The sequence below is a fragment of the Octodon degus genome, unplaced genomic scaffold (assembly GCF_000260255.1).
Source record: "Octodon degus isolate 3935 unplaced genomic scaffold, OctDeg1.0 scaffold00017, whole genome shotgun sequence".
NCBI classification, from domain to species: Eukaryota; Metazoa; Chordata; class Mammalia; order Rodentia; family Octodontidae; genus Octodon; species Octodon degus.
Window position 1 is genome coordinate 22,411,149 of NW_004524593.1, and position 14,604 is coordinate 22,425,752.

The 14,604-nt window shown below is 54.9% G+C and overlaps 1 protein-coding gene across 3 annotated transcripts in view; it reads right to left on the reverse strand.

Moving 5' to 3' along the window:
* Nucleotides 1-5,519: 5,519 nt before the first annotated feature.
* Nucleotides 5,520-14,604, reverse strand: part of Dusp10 (dual specificity phosphatase 10) — a 38,224-nt gene continuing 29,139 nt past the window's right edge. For all 3 annotated transcript variants that reach the window (XM_004626883.3, XM_023710384.1, XM_023710385.1), the window contains 2 exons: nucleotides 8,450-8,815; nucleotides 5,520-5,950 (listed from right to left, as the gene is read on the reverse strand). In XM_004626883.3, coding sequence (XP_004626940.1) covers nucleotides 5,685-5,950; nucleotides 8,450-8,815 — 632 coding nt within the window. In that variant the 3' untranslated portion in view covers nucleotides 5,520-5,684. The remainder of the gene's footprint in view (nucleotides 5,951-8,449; nucleotides 8,816-14,604) is intronic.

Sequence of the window (14,604 nt, forward strand, 5' to 3'; positions counted from 1 at the left end):
TTGTCTTTGTGGCCAGGTCAGGAGTGAGAGAGGTCTCCTCGGTAGGCCAAGGCTGCCCTGCTAGCTGCTTTTATTTCTAAATCTAGCGGTCCCCATGGTACTAAAGATATTTGTGTTAGACAGAGATCTGGTGTGGAGTCATTCATCCAATACGTGTGCCCCGTGGGTGCTCAGCCGCAGGACAGACAGGCCCGAGTCGTGGTAGGATGGCACTTTCTGTGACTTCAGACCTCTCTCTCCAGACCCTCCCTTCTTTGAATCAGCTTGTGATGAAGCAGCCGTGGTGTAGACATCGAGGCGTTGCACGAGACCAGCAGTATGGATTTCCCCCGAGGGAGTCCCAGGGCTGGGCTGGCTGTAGCCACAGGCAAGTGACTCACAGAATACAGGCCAAGCCTGACCTTTCAGGCCTGTGTACTTTTGCCAGCATCAGCATCTGAGAGCTCACAGAACTCCTGCGTCTTATCCACCATCACGGGATTGCGCAGGGCTTCGTCTCTGACCAGGGAAAGTGCTGCTTGCTGAACGAGCTGCAGCAAAGGCGCCCGCTCACGGAATCCACCGGGCCCTGCGTGCTCTCATTACTCAGAGGCCGCTGCAAGGGGGAGTGGCTCTGCAGGCAGTTCTGCCTCCTTGCTAGGTGGATGGGGCACTCCATGGGGCAAAGCTAACGTTCCAAAAGATGCAATAAATTCTCTAAATCATCAACCAATATAAGCCCGCAACTTAGCAAGACCCTGTCACACAAAAATAGTAATAAAAAGGGCCAGATCTATGGCTCAGGCTGAAGGCCCTGGGTCTCAGGGTGCTAGCAGGACCTGTCATTACGAGGCTACAGGCCTGAGAAGGCGTGTGTTGGCATCTGCTACACAGTCATGTCCTGCAACTGCTTTGGTTACTGTAACAAGGTACATGAGGAGCAACCCAACATCAGCTCTATCGCCAAGGCCTGGATCCTTCTAGGCAAGGGTCCAGGTGCGCTCCACAGGCAGGGCACTGCGACCAGGGGCTGTGCGGTGCTGGCCGAGGACCAGGCTGCCAGGGAGGACGGAAGTTCTGAACATCAGCTGCAGACACAGGATCTTGAGAGTGAGCAACAGCTTATTTTTATGGAAATATGTCTTTATATTTGCTAATTCTTTATTCTGTCCCAATAGAAAAGGCGGCGGCAGTCATCCTCCGTGTCTGCCTGCTGTGGGCTGCCGCAGAAAGCTCTGCCAACTGTGTGGCTTCTCGCAACAGAGCTTGTGCTGGACAGTCCGGGCAAGACATCTACACAAAGGTGCTGGCTGAGGCTGTTGCACTGTGTGGTCCCCGGGGTGTCTGCTGGATGCCCCTCTCTTTGCCCCCTGGTCTCTGGTGTCCCAGGTAACCCTGGGCTTGCAGATGTATCACTCCAATCCCTGCTATGACGTCATGTAACTTTCTTTTGCTGGGTAATGTGTGCATATGTGAATCTGCCTCTTTGTATAAGCACAATAGGAATAGAGTAAGCTGTCTTCTCCCAATACGACCTCTTGCTGCCTTCATTGCATCTGTAAAGACCCAGCTTCCAGCAAGCTCCTTGTTGTCCGAGTTTCACCCCACCATTGTGGAAGATACATTTCAGCCATCCCCGTGCCTCAGTGTTTAAGTCACAGCACATCGGACGAAGAGTGGAGTTTAGTTGGAAGAGGATTTAATGCCAGCCTCGAATAGAGGCTACCGAGGAGCTCTTGGTGGAGGAAAGTACGTCTCCCCGGCGCCAGAGAAAGTTCATGCAGGCAGAAGTAGCCTCCTTCAGACTTTCTGCATGGTGGGTAGAAGTGAGGACAGTTGGGCCTGCTGGCCAGGGCTGGACCGTGGTGGCCACATCAGGAGTGACACTGCCCAGGCCCAGAGTTCCCTTTCCTGCCAGCCACAGCCTGAGGTTTGCTGTTGGGCACAGCTGCATGAGGTCAGAGGAGCAGGAGGGAGGCGGTGGCGCAGTCCTACGTGACTGCACGCGGCTTTGGGGGATCCAGGCCACACCTCAACTTAGGGCAGGGGCGTGCTCACAGCTCAGGGCTCCCTCCCTATTCCACACTTAGCTCCGCTGGAGTCTGGGGAGGCACCCGCTTGGCTCCCCGGCAGGGGCTTCTAGATCCGCGTAGCCTGGCCCGGCTGGCGCGGCTAAGGGGGCTGCGCCTCGCTTCCTCCTCCCTTCCCCTTCGCACACCTCGACCTTGTGGCAAGCTCATTTCCTGGGTGACAGGACTGGCCTAGAGATTCTCAGCCATTGTGGGACAGAAGCAGCGCTCCCCTGGGGCCTCCCACAGTCCCACAGACCTGAGCTTCGTTTCCTGGGACAAGCCTATTTCACTCCACTCCGTGCTTCTGCCACCTGGCGTGAATCTTAGAGCACGCACTGACAAAGATGGTCTCAGGGGAGGAAATGGAGCACGGGGGCAACACTGCGTCCCCGTCCTGCTGCCTCACACTAGCCCTTTGTCACTGCTGCCCCCCCATCTGTGGCCAGCACTTGTTCATTTTCCGCTACCCCCCCTTCCCAATCCCCCATGGCAGCTGTCTCTGCTCATGGCTTGAAACCAACATCTGACGTTGGCTGTCACATGCTCGAGGGGTCCACTGATGTGTGTGGCTCATTTCCAAGGGCCGTCCACAGTGACAGCGAAGTCCACTACTGTGAGGTCTGTGCTCATTGTGGTTTCCCTTCCGAAAGGAGGTATCTACTTGGGGCGCTTTCTTTCACAGCTTGGAGTAGGGTTTCCGGCATGTTCACTTCCCCCAGTTTTCTCCCATTTCAGCAAACTTCCAGAAGACCAGAGCTCCCCACTACTGCCCACCGTGACCGCAGTCCTCACATCACTCTTCTCATCCTGCCGGCCTCTGCGGCCAGCCTCCTGTCTCCTGCCCTCCCACCTTTGTCCCACAGCAGCAGGCAAAGGCTGTTTGCTCTGTGCTGGGTGCCGGCTGCACCCTAGTTAGACCTCAGCCACTGGAAGAGCATCAGCCACTGGGTCAGTATGCCCACCGCTGCTGGGGCATCAGTGTCCTGCGCCACATCAGGGGATAATGACCACCGCATCTGCTCTTACACTGTCCGCTGCAGTAGACTCCGCTACATCCCTGAGCTTAGCAGCTCCACACAGCCCTTGCTGGCTCTGGGAATGATGACTCACTGGTCAGAAGTTCTGCTTCCCATGGAAGGTGAGCCTTGCCCAGCTCAGCCCCAAGCTCCCGAGCCAGGATACAGCCCTGAGCACCAGGGACTCTGAGCTCCAGAGCAATGGCTGCGTTTGTCTGTCTGTTTTATCTTCATGAAGTGGTTGTCATTTCTCATGGAGAAACCAAGGCCGAAAGCCTCAAGTAGAGAGGACCAGCACCCTCTCAGAGTGCTCAGGAGGTACACAGGGCAGGGGACTGACTTCCTCCTAAAATTGTAAGCCTCAAAAAAAAAAAGAAAGAAAGAAAGAAAGAAAGAAAGAAAGAAAAAGAAAAAGAAAAAAGAAAGCCCATAGCCCAGTGGATTAAAGCACCTGCTTAGGCAAGCGCAGGGGTGAGGGGTTTGGTTCCTGGTATGCTAGGCTGGCCCCGTCCCTAGAGTGGGCTGAGGCGAATGATACTGGGCATGGTAGTACGCACCTGTAATCCCAGTGCTTGGGAGGCTGAAAACAGGAGGATCACTAGGAGTCTGATTCATGTAATGAGACCCTGTAGGCCCCACTAAGTACATTAAAAAAAAAAAAAAAAGGAATCATTTCCATGTAGCTGAAGAATAGAAATGATTGATTGACTCCCTTGCTTCATCTAAAGAAAGGAAAGAGAGGAAAGGAAGGAGGGAGGGAGAAAGGAAGGGAAAAAAAGGGAGAAAGACTTTTACATGCTATTAGAAATGTAACATTCAAATTCAAACAGAAAAAGGTTTGACAAACTATTATATATTTTAAATCATTAATTATGTATCAAAAGCTGACTTTAAATAAGTTCTAGCATCAAGCAAATAGTCTGCTAGCAAACTGTTAAAGCAGAAAACACCATAATAGGGACTCTTCAGCTAATTAACAGTTTATATTAAGCCAAAAGAATCTCAAACAGCTCAGTGAATTCTGGTTAAATTCAACCTCTCTTTTTCTAATAATAAAAGAAAAATCTAAATAGCTTTTTTATTTAAGATGTAAATGTCAAAATATTTTGTTAGATTTGTAAGCAATCGTTCACTCAAATACTGCCGTCAGATGCAGCCAGGAATCAGCCCACCAGGGCTCAAGCTTCGCCCGGACCCCAGCTGGCTGCACAGCTCCAGTGTCCCTGTCCCTCTGGACATCTACTGTCACAAAGCACAGAGAACCCATGGACCCCAGTGTCTGGAGGTCAGGAGCAGGGCCTCAAGCAAGCTGACCCCACTCCACAAGCTCAGCTGCTGCTGCTGCTGGGAGGAAGCTGGAGAGATGTCAGTGACGGGCCTAAGGGGAAGACGCCATCATGACCGTGAAGGGAAGGGACATAAACCTGAAGGGACAGGGCTGTGCGGCAGGGCAGAGGCGGAGGAGCCTGGCTGCACGTGGGGTGTCAGGGGCTCCGTGTACAGGGAGGACAGCAGATGGGACTGATGGCACGGGAGTGGCCACTGGATAAGGCCCTGGGACCCCAAGGATTCTACATGAGTTTGCTGTGCTGCCCCCTCCCCTCCTGGAGGAAATCCCGAGTCTCATTTCTTCTGTATTTACTGGACACAGCTTTAGAGATCAGGGGGCAGCCATTGAGTCCCAGGGGAGACAAAAGAGGAAAGAAACACACATCCCCAAATGAGTTTCATTTATATAATGAAAATAAATTTTTACATAATTAACAGAAACACACCAAGGTTTTGTTGTTTTTTTTTTGTTTTTTTTTTTTGCGAAAAATATTTTTAAATAAATTTTTGTCTTTTTTTTTTTTACATTCTGATATACATATGTAACAAGGTTTGTGGCACTGTAACCAGAATCGAGTCAAAAGGGAAAAGAGGAAAAAGAAAAAAGTGGGAAGGGAAGTTCCTGGCACTGCCGAATTCCTCCCCCGGCTGGCAAGGCGCCCTGGCCACGCTCGGCGCCAGCCGACGCCTGCACACTCTGCACTCTGAACACGGCATTATTGCACAAAGCCTGCGAAGGTGGGCTGTAACGGTCACCTCCTGTCACCCACAAACGTCTAAGCCAGAGGGGGCAAATCCAGAGCCTGAAGCACACCGCGTGGCAGCACCCTCGCGCAGTGTCGCAGCACCCGACCCTCCACGCGCGAGCGGGGCTGGCGCGGCTGGGTTTGGTTTCCTACGTGGGGCGCCCGAGGAGCCCCGAGCCTGCAGCATTCGACGTCCTCGCTCCTTACTTTGGGTTCTCGTGAAGTGGCTTAAGGTTTGGTATCTTCGTCTATGGACCTGCACAGACTATTTCTGGTGAACTCCACAAGCAGCTTCAAGGAAGAGGAAGAACCGGAGCGCAGAGCTCTCCCCGCGGCGCAAAGACTCGTTCCGCCTTCCGCTCGCCGCACTGCGCAGGAGGTGGGTTGCGGGGCCTCATGGCTAGTCTCCTCACACTTGTTAAAAATGAAAAGTCTTTAAACAGATTCGCTTCCATTCCATTCACAAACTATGCCTCCAACTAAAAAAGAGGAAAAAAGAAAGCAAGCGGACGCACGCGGAAGCCGCCCTCGGCGGCGGCGGGTCACACCACGGTCTCCACGCCCACCAGCTTGGGCGTCAGGATCCGCGGGGTCACGCCGTTGTTCAGGTCCTCCTCGAACTCCAGCAGCTGCCCCATGAAGTTGAGGTTGGGGGAAATGATGGGTCGCTTGCCCTTGACGAACTTGTAGGCGTCCGTCATGGTCATCCAGGTGTGCTTCATCAGGTACGCGATGACGATGGTGGCGGAGCGGGACACGCCGGCCTGGCAGTGGATGAGCAGCCCCTTGCCGCACTGGTGCGCCTCCTCTGCGGGACGGAGACAGGGGTGAGCGGGCAGCTCAGTGGGGGGGCTCAGTGGGGGCGGGGGTGGCACAGCGGACCCGCACGGCACGCACGGAGGGCGCCAGGGCCACAGGGGCCGCCTCGGTCAGCGACCTCGGGCCCCCTCGAGGAGCAGACGGGGACTGCGAGCCCCAGGCGACAGGGCCGAAGCGGGACCCACGAGGCGGGGAAGGGGGCTGAGCTGCGTGACATGTGGCTCAAGCTTTCCCTGGCCGCTCGCCCGCTGACCTGGGAACGAAGCAGGCTGAGGGCTTTATCCTCGAAACGGGCCTGTGGGGCCTACTTCTACAAGACTGCAATGCTGGAAAGGACAATGGCAATTCAAGGAGATCGCCCTTCTTCAGTCTGGTCTTTAGCGGGGGCCATTTGTCAGCCTTCCCACCGAGGCCAGGAGGGAGACAGAGAGAGCACACACGTAGTGCTGGGCTGGCTGTGCTCCGGGTGCAGCCGCTCAGCATAGGGTCACTCAAGACCCAGAGCCCAGGGGCTGGGGAGATGGCTTAGTGGAAAAAGCACTTCCCTGGCAAGCACAAGGGCCTGAGTCCAATCCCTGGTTCTGCAAAAAAAAAAAAAAAAGACCCCAGAGCCCCATCCTCCCTGCCTCAAGGACTGGGGATCAGATCGTCTCACTCGCAGGGAGCTCTGAGAGATTCTGGTTGATCCAGGATGACAGTGGGTAAAACACGCTGCCTCCAGGGGCCATGGTTCTGAGCTGCTCTTCCAGCTAAATGCTATGGCTTATTGGGTTTTTTTTTTCTTCTAAAAATTAAAGCCAGGCAAGCCTGAATAATCTACAAGGAATGCAAGCACTTTGGGTGAAATCCTATTACAACAAGTGTGCTTATGCTGTTCATTAGAGGAAAAACAATCCCAGCTTCCTCCAGCTAGGGTTAAGCTGGTGGACTCACCCACGACGCTGTTATGGGGCAGCAAGCCCCTGGCCTGCTCTGTGCACTCGGGGAGGAAGAGGCATCTTTGCACCCTGCGCTGCTGACTGGTACCAAAGCTCAGGGCATCACAGCCCTGGACAGCAGCTGGGCAAGCACTGGGCTCTGGCTCTCCAGCAGGCCACCTGCGTCGGTGAGACCCGAGCCCTCCTTCTGATGGAGGAGCAGCAGCCATGAGCGTGTGCCTCCTGGAATGGAGGGGAGTGGACCACTGTGTGAGCCAGGCAAAGTGCCAGCCACTGCTCAGGGCAAAAGAAGCCAGAGTCGCTTGCAAAGCTGTCAAAAATCTGCTAAGTGAGGGCCGGTGTCCACCCTGATCACCTGAGCCCTGCCACGGCTCAAGCAAAAGTCTAGATCAGCATGAGGCAGTGGGTTGCTTCCTTTGGGGGGACGAGAGAGCCAGCGGTTGCTAGAACATTCTTCCTCCTCCTCAGGACCTACTAGGGAAGACACAACCTGAGCTTCTTCATGTCATGGAGATCAGGATGACTGTCAGGGAACCCTCACATTGGATCACGTGCTGCTGTCTGTTAGGTGGCATTTAAGAACTGAGAAGCAGTAGGAGAAAGTGTGTCCCTTCTGCTCATGTGCTCTGCACTGGCACGCAGGGGAGGCTGGGCCTGTGGGAGCCGCCTGACTTCAAAGGCCTCAGAGGAAGAGCAGAACCTGCGCAGGCTCGCAGCAGCGCAGCCCGCAACAGCCAGCTCTTGGAAATGGCCTACGTGTCTATGTCTAAGGTCTGTCAGTAGAGGAGAGGCTGGAGAACGCATGACGTACACCTATACACGATATACTTCGATACCTAGATGTGAGCCCTGGCTGCCATAAGGAGGAAGAGGAGGAGGAGCTCCACTCATGCAGGAAAGCAGAGGTACCTCACGGCCGTAATGCTAAGTGGGAAGTCAGACTGACAGCTTAAATAGTGCGTGGATTCTCCTCTATGAGAACAACAGCGGCAATAAAGAGCAGCATAAAAGAGACACAACAGGACTCAGGGAGAAGATCTTTCCCTATGGGAGGGGACAAAGAGTGGAGCAAGGGGGAGCGAGGGGACACAGAGGGAAGGAAACTGCGTGGTGGACTCACACCAGCTCCCCACGCTGAGCATGACCATAGTGACCACAAGCATGGATGGGTATATATGCAAACTTAAAGCAGTAAGTGCCTAAAGCCTCAGGGCAGGCCTCAGAAAAATAGCTTTCTCTGCCACCTCTGGGCAGAGACCACCAGGATGGTGGCTTAGTTTAACTGAGAGATGCAGTGACACCCCCCCATATACCACGGACTGGGTGGAGCAGGGTGCCCAGGGGAGGGACACACAGCCGCTGCCCCTTGGCCCAAGCATTTCCAGGTGGCCAGACCCAGCCACACCGAATGGCACCAGCATGCAGGACCAAGGAGGACACCCCCCACCCCACCCCGCCTCCACCCCCAACCCCCACCCCCATCCCAGGGGCCCAGGAACACAGCAAGTCCTCGCTATCGCCTGGGCAGAGGGCAGCAGGGGCAAATTTACCGATGAACTCAAAGGCCTCCTCGAAGTACTGCCGCAGGTTCTGCTTGTTGCTGTCAGTGGCCGGCAGGCGCTTGTAGTTGAGGAGGCCCTTCTCATAGTGGTAGAGGGGCAGGTGCGTGGTGACATTGATCACGTAGCCAATGTTGAGCCGCTGCATGGTGTCCAGGTCCTGCGCATCTTGCTCATTCCCCAGGAAGAGGAAGGGCAAGATGGGCGTGAGCTCGGCGCTTTCGATGTCCGGCGTGCTGGGCACAGGCTGAGGTAGCAGGCCGGGGGCCACAGCTGCACCCACCTCGCGACATTCCTGCAGCTGCAGCGAGTTGTCACACAAGTTCTCGTGGTTCTGCTTAAAGCTGCTAAGCCCTCCTATGGTAGACAGAAAGCCATAGTGACCATAGTGACCTTGGAGCTGCACAAGGGGGGTCACTGCCTATGTGTGGGGTGCTGGTGTTGCACTCTTAGGTATCAAACCAGGACAAAAGTGGGGTCCGCTTGGGGGCACATAACCAACCTCCCTTCCCTGCACAGAGGGCTTCAGAACATGCTTTGGTTTTTGGTAGGGGGAGTTGAACCCAGGGCCTTCACACTGAGCTATATCCCCAGCCCTTTTCTGTTTTGAGACAGGATTTGGCTATTGCTAAGTTACCCAGGCTGGTCTATAATGTGCGATTTTCCCTGCCTCAGCCTCAGCCTCGTGATTCTCCCACCGGAGACTCCTGCCTCGGCCTCCAGAGTGCACCACTGCTCCAGGCTTAGAATATATCCCTCAGGGCACCTTCCAGGAAACAGCTCCCATCCAACAGCCTTGGCTGCATTGTCTGCCTGGGGCCTGCAGAGAACCCTGCGCTGGGGAGAGGAAGGTGGGGCAATGGCCCCCTCTGCAGAACTGAGACCCACACTCTGCCCATCTGACTAGGGTGCACCCAGCAGAGTGACCAAAGGCAGGGCCACAGGAGGGGCAGATGCCTTGGTTAGAACCCAGCTCTGTCACAGTCCCCCAAGCTCCTCTGGCTGTGTCTCAGTTTCCCTGTCAGAGTGAGGACAATGGCATCACCTTCCAGGGACACGGGGTCTGAGAGCAGTGCCCGCCCTGTTTGTGGCTGGTGGAGGGTGGGGAAGGGAGCCCATGGGGAAGCGCTTTGCAGCTAAGAGACACTGAGCCCCAGGCCTGCTCTGTCACGGGAGCCAGGGGTGCAGCCCACAAGGCTTCAGGTCATCTGGTTCCCCATTTTCAAGTGCAAGTGTGCCCCCCACCTGGGCAAGTGCCGTCTCCATTATGGGGGTGAAGGCCTGGGACCCACAGCCAGGCAAATGAAGAGGTGGCCTGGTACCTTCTGTTTAGTGGAAAGGCCAGAAAAAAAGCCCAAGTAGGATTTCTGTAAAAGCAAACATCATCATTCATTCCAAGGACTATTACATAGGCATTAAAAGGGAAACGCATATGAGAACCAAAAGAATGCTTCTGTGTAGTAACAGACCCTGAAAAGAGGGCGAGCTAAAAACAGCCCCCAAGAGGTGAGGGCTGCGAGCAGACAGAAGCACAGTTCATTGCTGAAATGTCCCTTCATTGTTTGTTACACGTGGTTGGACACATGACCACACCCAGAGGATTACCAGGGGCTCCAGTGGCACACACGAGGGTGTGGGATCTTTGTTCCATCCTCCGCCTCAGGAGCAGGCATTTATATCCAATAGAACAAGACAGTCTGGCCTGGTCTTTGAGCAGAGGGAGACTGAACGCCTCTATTAGCTGGAAGCCACCAGAACACAGCGCGGCATCTGTCCCCAACATGTTACACATGCCTCGTGTCTGCCACAGCAGTCCCAAGAGCCATGCCAGAGGATGCAAAGTGTGAGCAGGACGCGCTCTGCTGCAAGGAGGACAAGACGTCTGAGCCGCACGTGTCTTCTCCTTCACGTCCGCTCTGTGGAGGCTGTCCAGGGAGCTGCCATCCAGCCCAGCTGGCGTCTCAGGGCCAGCGGTGACCGAGACACCCTCCTGTCAGGATGCCAGGTCCCCAGAAAACTCCAAGTCCATGTCACAATCCCTTTACTCATGCCAAATGGGTAAAAAACACAAAACCTCCCTTTCTGAAAAGAAAGACAAGAGCTACACACGCACTTTGACTGATTTCTGCCGATGATGGCTCTGCTTACGTATTACTCTATTTTGCTGAGAAAACAATGAAGTGTGAAAGAGAATTTCCAAAGTCCAGGGAAACATGAAAAAGTAGAAAAACCTTCACCAGTGAATACTTCAAAAAATAAGTAAATAGAAGCCATTCAGCACCAGCACCACAAGCTCCATGAAAGGAGATCCCAGAGAGTTATTTAAAATCTGCTCAGCTTTGCCTCTGTAAAGCTCTAAACAAACAGTCCACACTGACGCTGTGGTGGAAACTTCTAACTTACTCTTCTTCTTCTTCTTCAGGAAAATGCAATTGTGACACTTTTCCACATCACATGAGAGGAAAGAATGAGAGCTAAAGAGATTTACTCTTACAGAGGAAAAGAAAAAGACTTCCTTCTTATTTAGGGTGCTCACACTGTAACTGGTCTTAAAAGCAGTTAGTTAAAAAAGGAAAAAAGGGAGAAGGATGCCAGAAAACCCCACACTCTGAAAAACAGCAGCAAGCCTTTGGAAACCCTGCTTACCGCCTCCTGCCCCACCACGGCAGCGAGGCTCCCACCTGCCCAGTTGCCATGGCAGCCACACAAAGCCACACAATGACATCAGCTGGCTCTGTGTCAGCTCTTTGAGTGCAAACAATGCAAGAAGAGCCGCTCTGTTTAAGGCCTTGGGTGCAACTGTGCTCTGGAAGGCCAATGACGTAATGCCAACAGGTGGCAGGAGGTGGGGGCGGGGAAGGCGCCTGTGCGTGTGCACGGGCTCTGTGGCGAGGGTGGGGACTATGTGGGCATGCTGTTGGGGCGAACTCCAGGAGGGATGAGGCAGGGTCCCCTCATCTGTGTCCTGCTGCCCCATGGCGTAGGGTGTGGACGGTGTAGACGTCGCCCCAGTGGACAGCCCTGCAGGGTGCGGGGCTTGCTGCCCCCAGGCGTGGAGGCGGTGGCCCGGGTGCAGTGAACACAGCTTCCTATCCCGACCACCCCTGCGTCCCACGTCCCGTGCCTCCAGGGGTTGGCCACCCACAGCTCCACGGGAAGCTGGCTCGCCTGTTGGCACAGAATGGGCCCAGCAGGAAGCGATCTTGACCCTGCCAGGGCAGTGCAGGAGACACAGTATGGAGGCTAAAGCAGGAGTAGAGCTGAGAGGCCCAGGCCACAGAGACACCTCGGTTTCTGCTTCTGGGAGCCATGAGACCCCCGTGAATCCACATCCCTTGCTGAGGCTCCAAGTGTCACCCTAGGGTGGATGCAGCGTCACCTGCCCACGGTGGTGACGGAGGAGCTGGGTGAGAGGAATCGCATCACAGGACCCCAGGGCACTTCCGTGGCCCCAGCCCCCATGGCGACCCACTCACACACAGCCTGTCCAGGAGCCAGGTGCGGGCAGGGACTTTGGGGACCGACCCTGGGGTCTGAGCCTGCCCTGCCAGATACCAGGTGAAGTGCGGGGAGGATCCACGGCCCTCTCTGCCTCAGTTGCTCCCTGTGTATGGCAGGCTGTGTACTGCTGCCCTCCTCGTAGCCTGGTACAAGGTTAAACTGCTTCACTATAAAGCACCTTGAAACAAACTCTAGCAGATAGGAAGCGCCTTCAGTGTGAAAGAAGCATTTTAAGAAGTAGCACCCCAGAAGACTCGGCTGTAACCCCCGCCCTCTGGGGGGCTGGTCAGGAGGGCCGCAATTGCAAGCTCAGCCCTGGCAGCTCAGCAACCTGACACATCATGGGATTTTGACTCAAAATAAAAATATGCTGGGGACACAGTTCAAGTGCGGACCGTAGGCTCAATCCCCAGTACGGCATCAAAAAGATGATAATAATAAAAGAAAATTTAAAAGATTTTTTAAAAAATGGTAGGTTAATATTTCGGAGTTTTTACTTTTAAACTTTTATTAAGAAAAAGAACTAGGAACTCACACAGCTGGCAGCTTTAAAGCAGTTCACGAGCTGCTGTCCTACGGAGAAGGCCACAGTTCCCACCCTGCCCACCCAGGGCAGCCCGACTTCACAGTGTTTGGCCCCGTGCACCCGCAGCTTGGGCGCCCGCAGCGTGCTTTCTCCAGGAAGGAGCAGACTGTGAGAGGAAAACTGCTCCTCTTCACCCCTGCCTCCTCCGAGCGCCGCTCACCTGGCCCACTTCCCACAAAGGCTGTGTAGGAACCTGTGTTGATGCTGGGGCAAACAGCATCTCAAAATTGAGCTCTCGACCCCTGAGAAAATGCGTGTGAGCAGCAGGCCTGTTCTCCCTGCGTGTGCTTCAGGAGCCAGCAGGTCCAGGCAGGGAGCCTCCTGTTTCCCAGGCAGATTTCTGGTCCGTACTGCTGACTGCAGTCCTGGGCAAAGAAGCCCTAGGCCAGGCGACTGGGAAGCAGCCTGGGCTGCGGGCCACCCAGCCTGGGTCCGCACCCAGTACCCCTCCAGGGCATGCTGGGGTCCACACACAAGACCCTTCCAGGAGACCCTGGAGTCCACACCTGGGACCCCTCCAGGGCATGCTGGGGTCCACACGCAGGACCCCTCCAGGGGACGCTGGTGTCCACACGCAAGACCCCTCCAGGAGACTCTGGGTTCCACACCCAGGACCCCTCCAGAAGGTGCTGGTGTCTACATACACAGGACCCCTCCAGGAGACACTGGGGTCTACACCTGGGACCCTTCCAGAGCACACTGGTGTCCACACGCAGGACCCCTCCAGAAGGTGCTGGCATCTAGATACACAGGACCCCTCCAGGGGACGCTGGGGTCTGCACCTGGGACACCTCCAGAGGATGCTGAGGTCCATACCTGGGACCCTTCCGGGAGATGCCCGGGTCCAGATCCGCACACAGGACCAATTTTACCGAACCGCAGATCTCAAATTCAGGGCCAGGAGGGGTCCACTCAGGTCTTACAATCCTCTCCCCAGGGAACTACTAGTTCCTACCCAAGGAGACACACCCCAGGCTGCACAGAGAAGGCATCTAGCAAGGGAGCTAGCTCTGTGGGTGGAAGTTTCCATAGAAGGCGGCGGAGGAGCATCCTGTTACCCAGGGCAGAGGAAGATTCAGGCCAAGTCCAAAGGGTTTTTCTGGGGGTCGGTGAGCTGAGAAAACACTCCTATACACCCCGCAGATGGCTCTGTCCACTGTGCAATGCCCGTTTTGGGGAGAAGCAAGCAGGTGCAGCAACTTGAGGCCTGCTTCCTGGTGCACCAAGCCGGAATCTGGCGGAGCCCCGTGTGGATCGTGTGGCACAGAACGTGCCAGAGTTCTCCAATGAGTCCAGCTACAGACACATGAGTCCTCAGCCCCAGCCCTTGGCAGGACAAACAGGTGACCGGTAGAGGGGTCCGAGCAGGCAGGTCAGAAGGTGGCCTGTGACACAGAGGTGACAGAAGGTCCTGTTCCAGCCCCAGAGCCAGGAGCATGCACCCCTCTGCAGTCCTGAGTACCACGGGCCAGCTTCCCCACTGAGGACGCGGACAGCACTGCCTGGTTTGTCCAGGTGACTCAGCAAGGTGACATGTACACTCTGCCCAGCCCAGGGGGAGCCAAGTGCCTGGACTCAGTCCCAATGCCTGGACAGCAGAGACTGAAGCTGAGAACCTGAGGAGGTGCGGTGGCCAGAGACCCGGGGATGGCGGCCTTGGGCCAGAGCCAGGCAGGGAGCAGCTCGGCAGAGCCAGGACTTGGACTTGCGTCTCTTGAGATTTACTTCTCCATGGCCTAATTTCAGTAAATTGGGGGGCGGGGGTACATGCGTATCATACAATGAAACATGCAATCCCAGAGAAGAGTTTGCTGGGAATATTTATTACACACACACACACATATGAGAGAGAGAGAGAGAGAGAGAGAGAGAGAGAGAGAGAGAGAGAGATTTTTAAGAAAGGGTTTATAATAAATACAAAATGCAAAAACAATTATAGAATAAAAATTGAAATATACATAAAAATGTAAAATAGATTACACACATAAAAGCCCTTCATGTCTTTGCTCCACAAGCCGAGCTATGTGCAGGAACATCAAGTGCCACACCCAGGATTCCT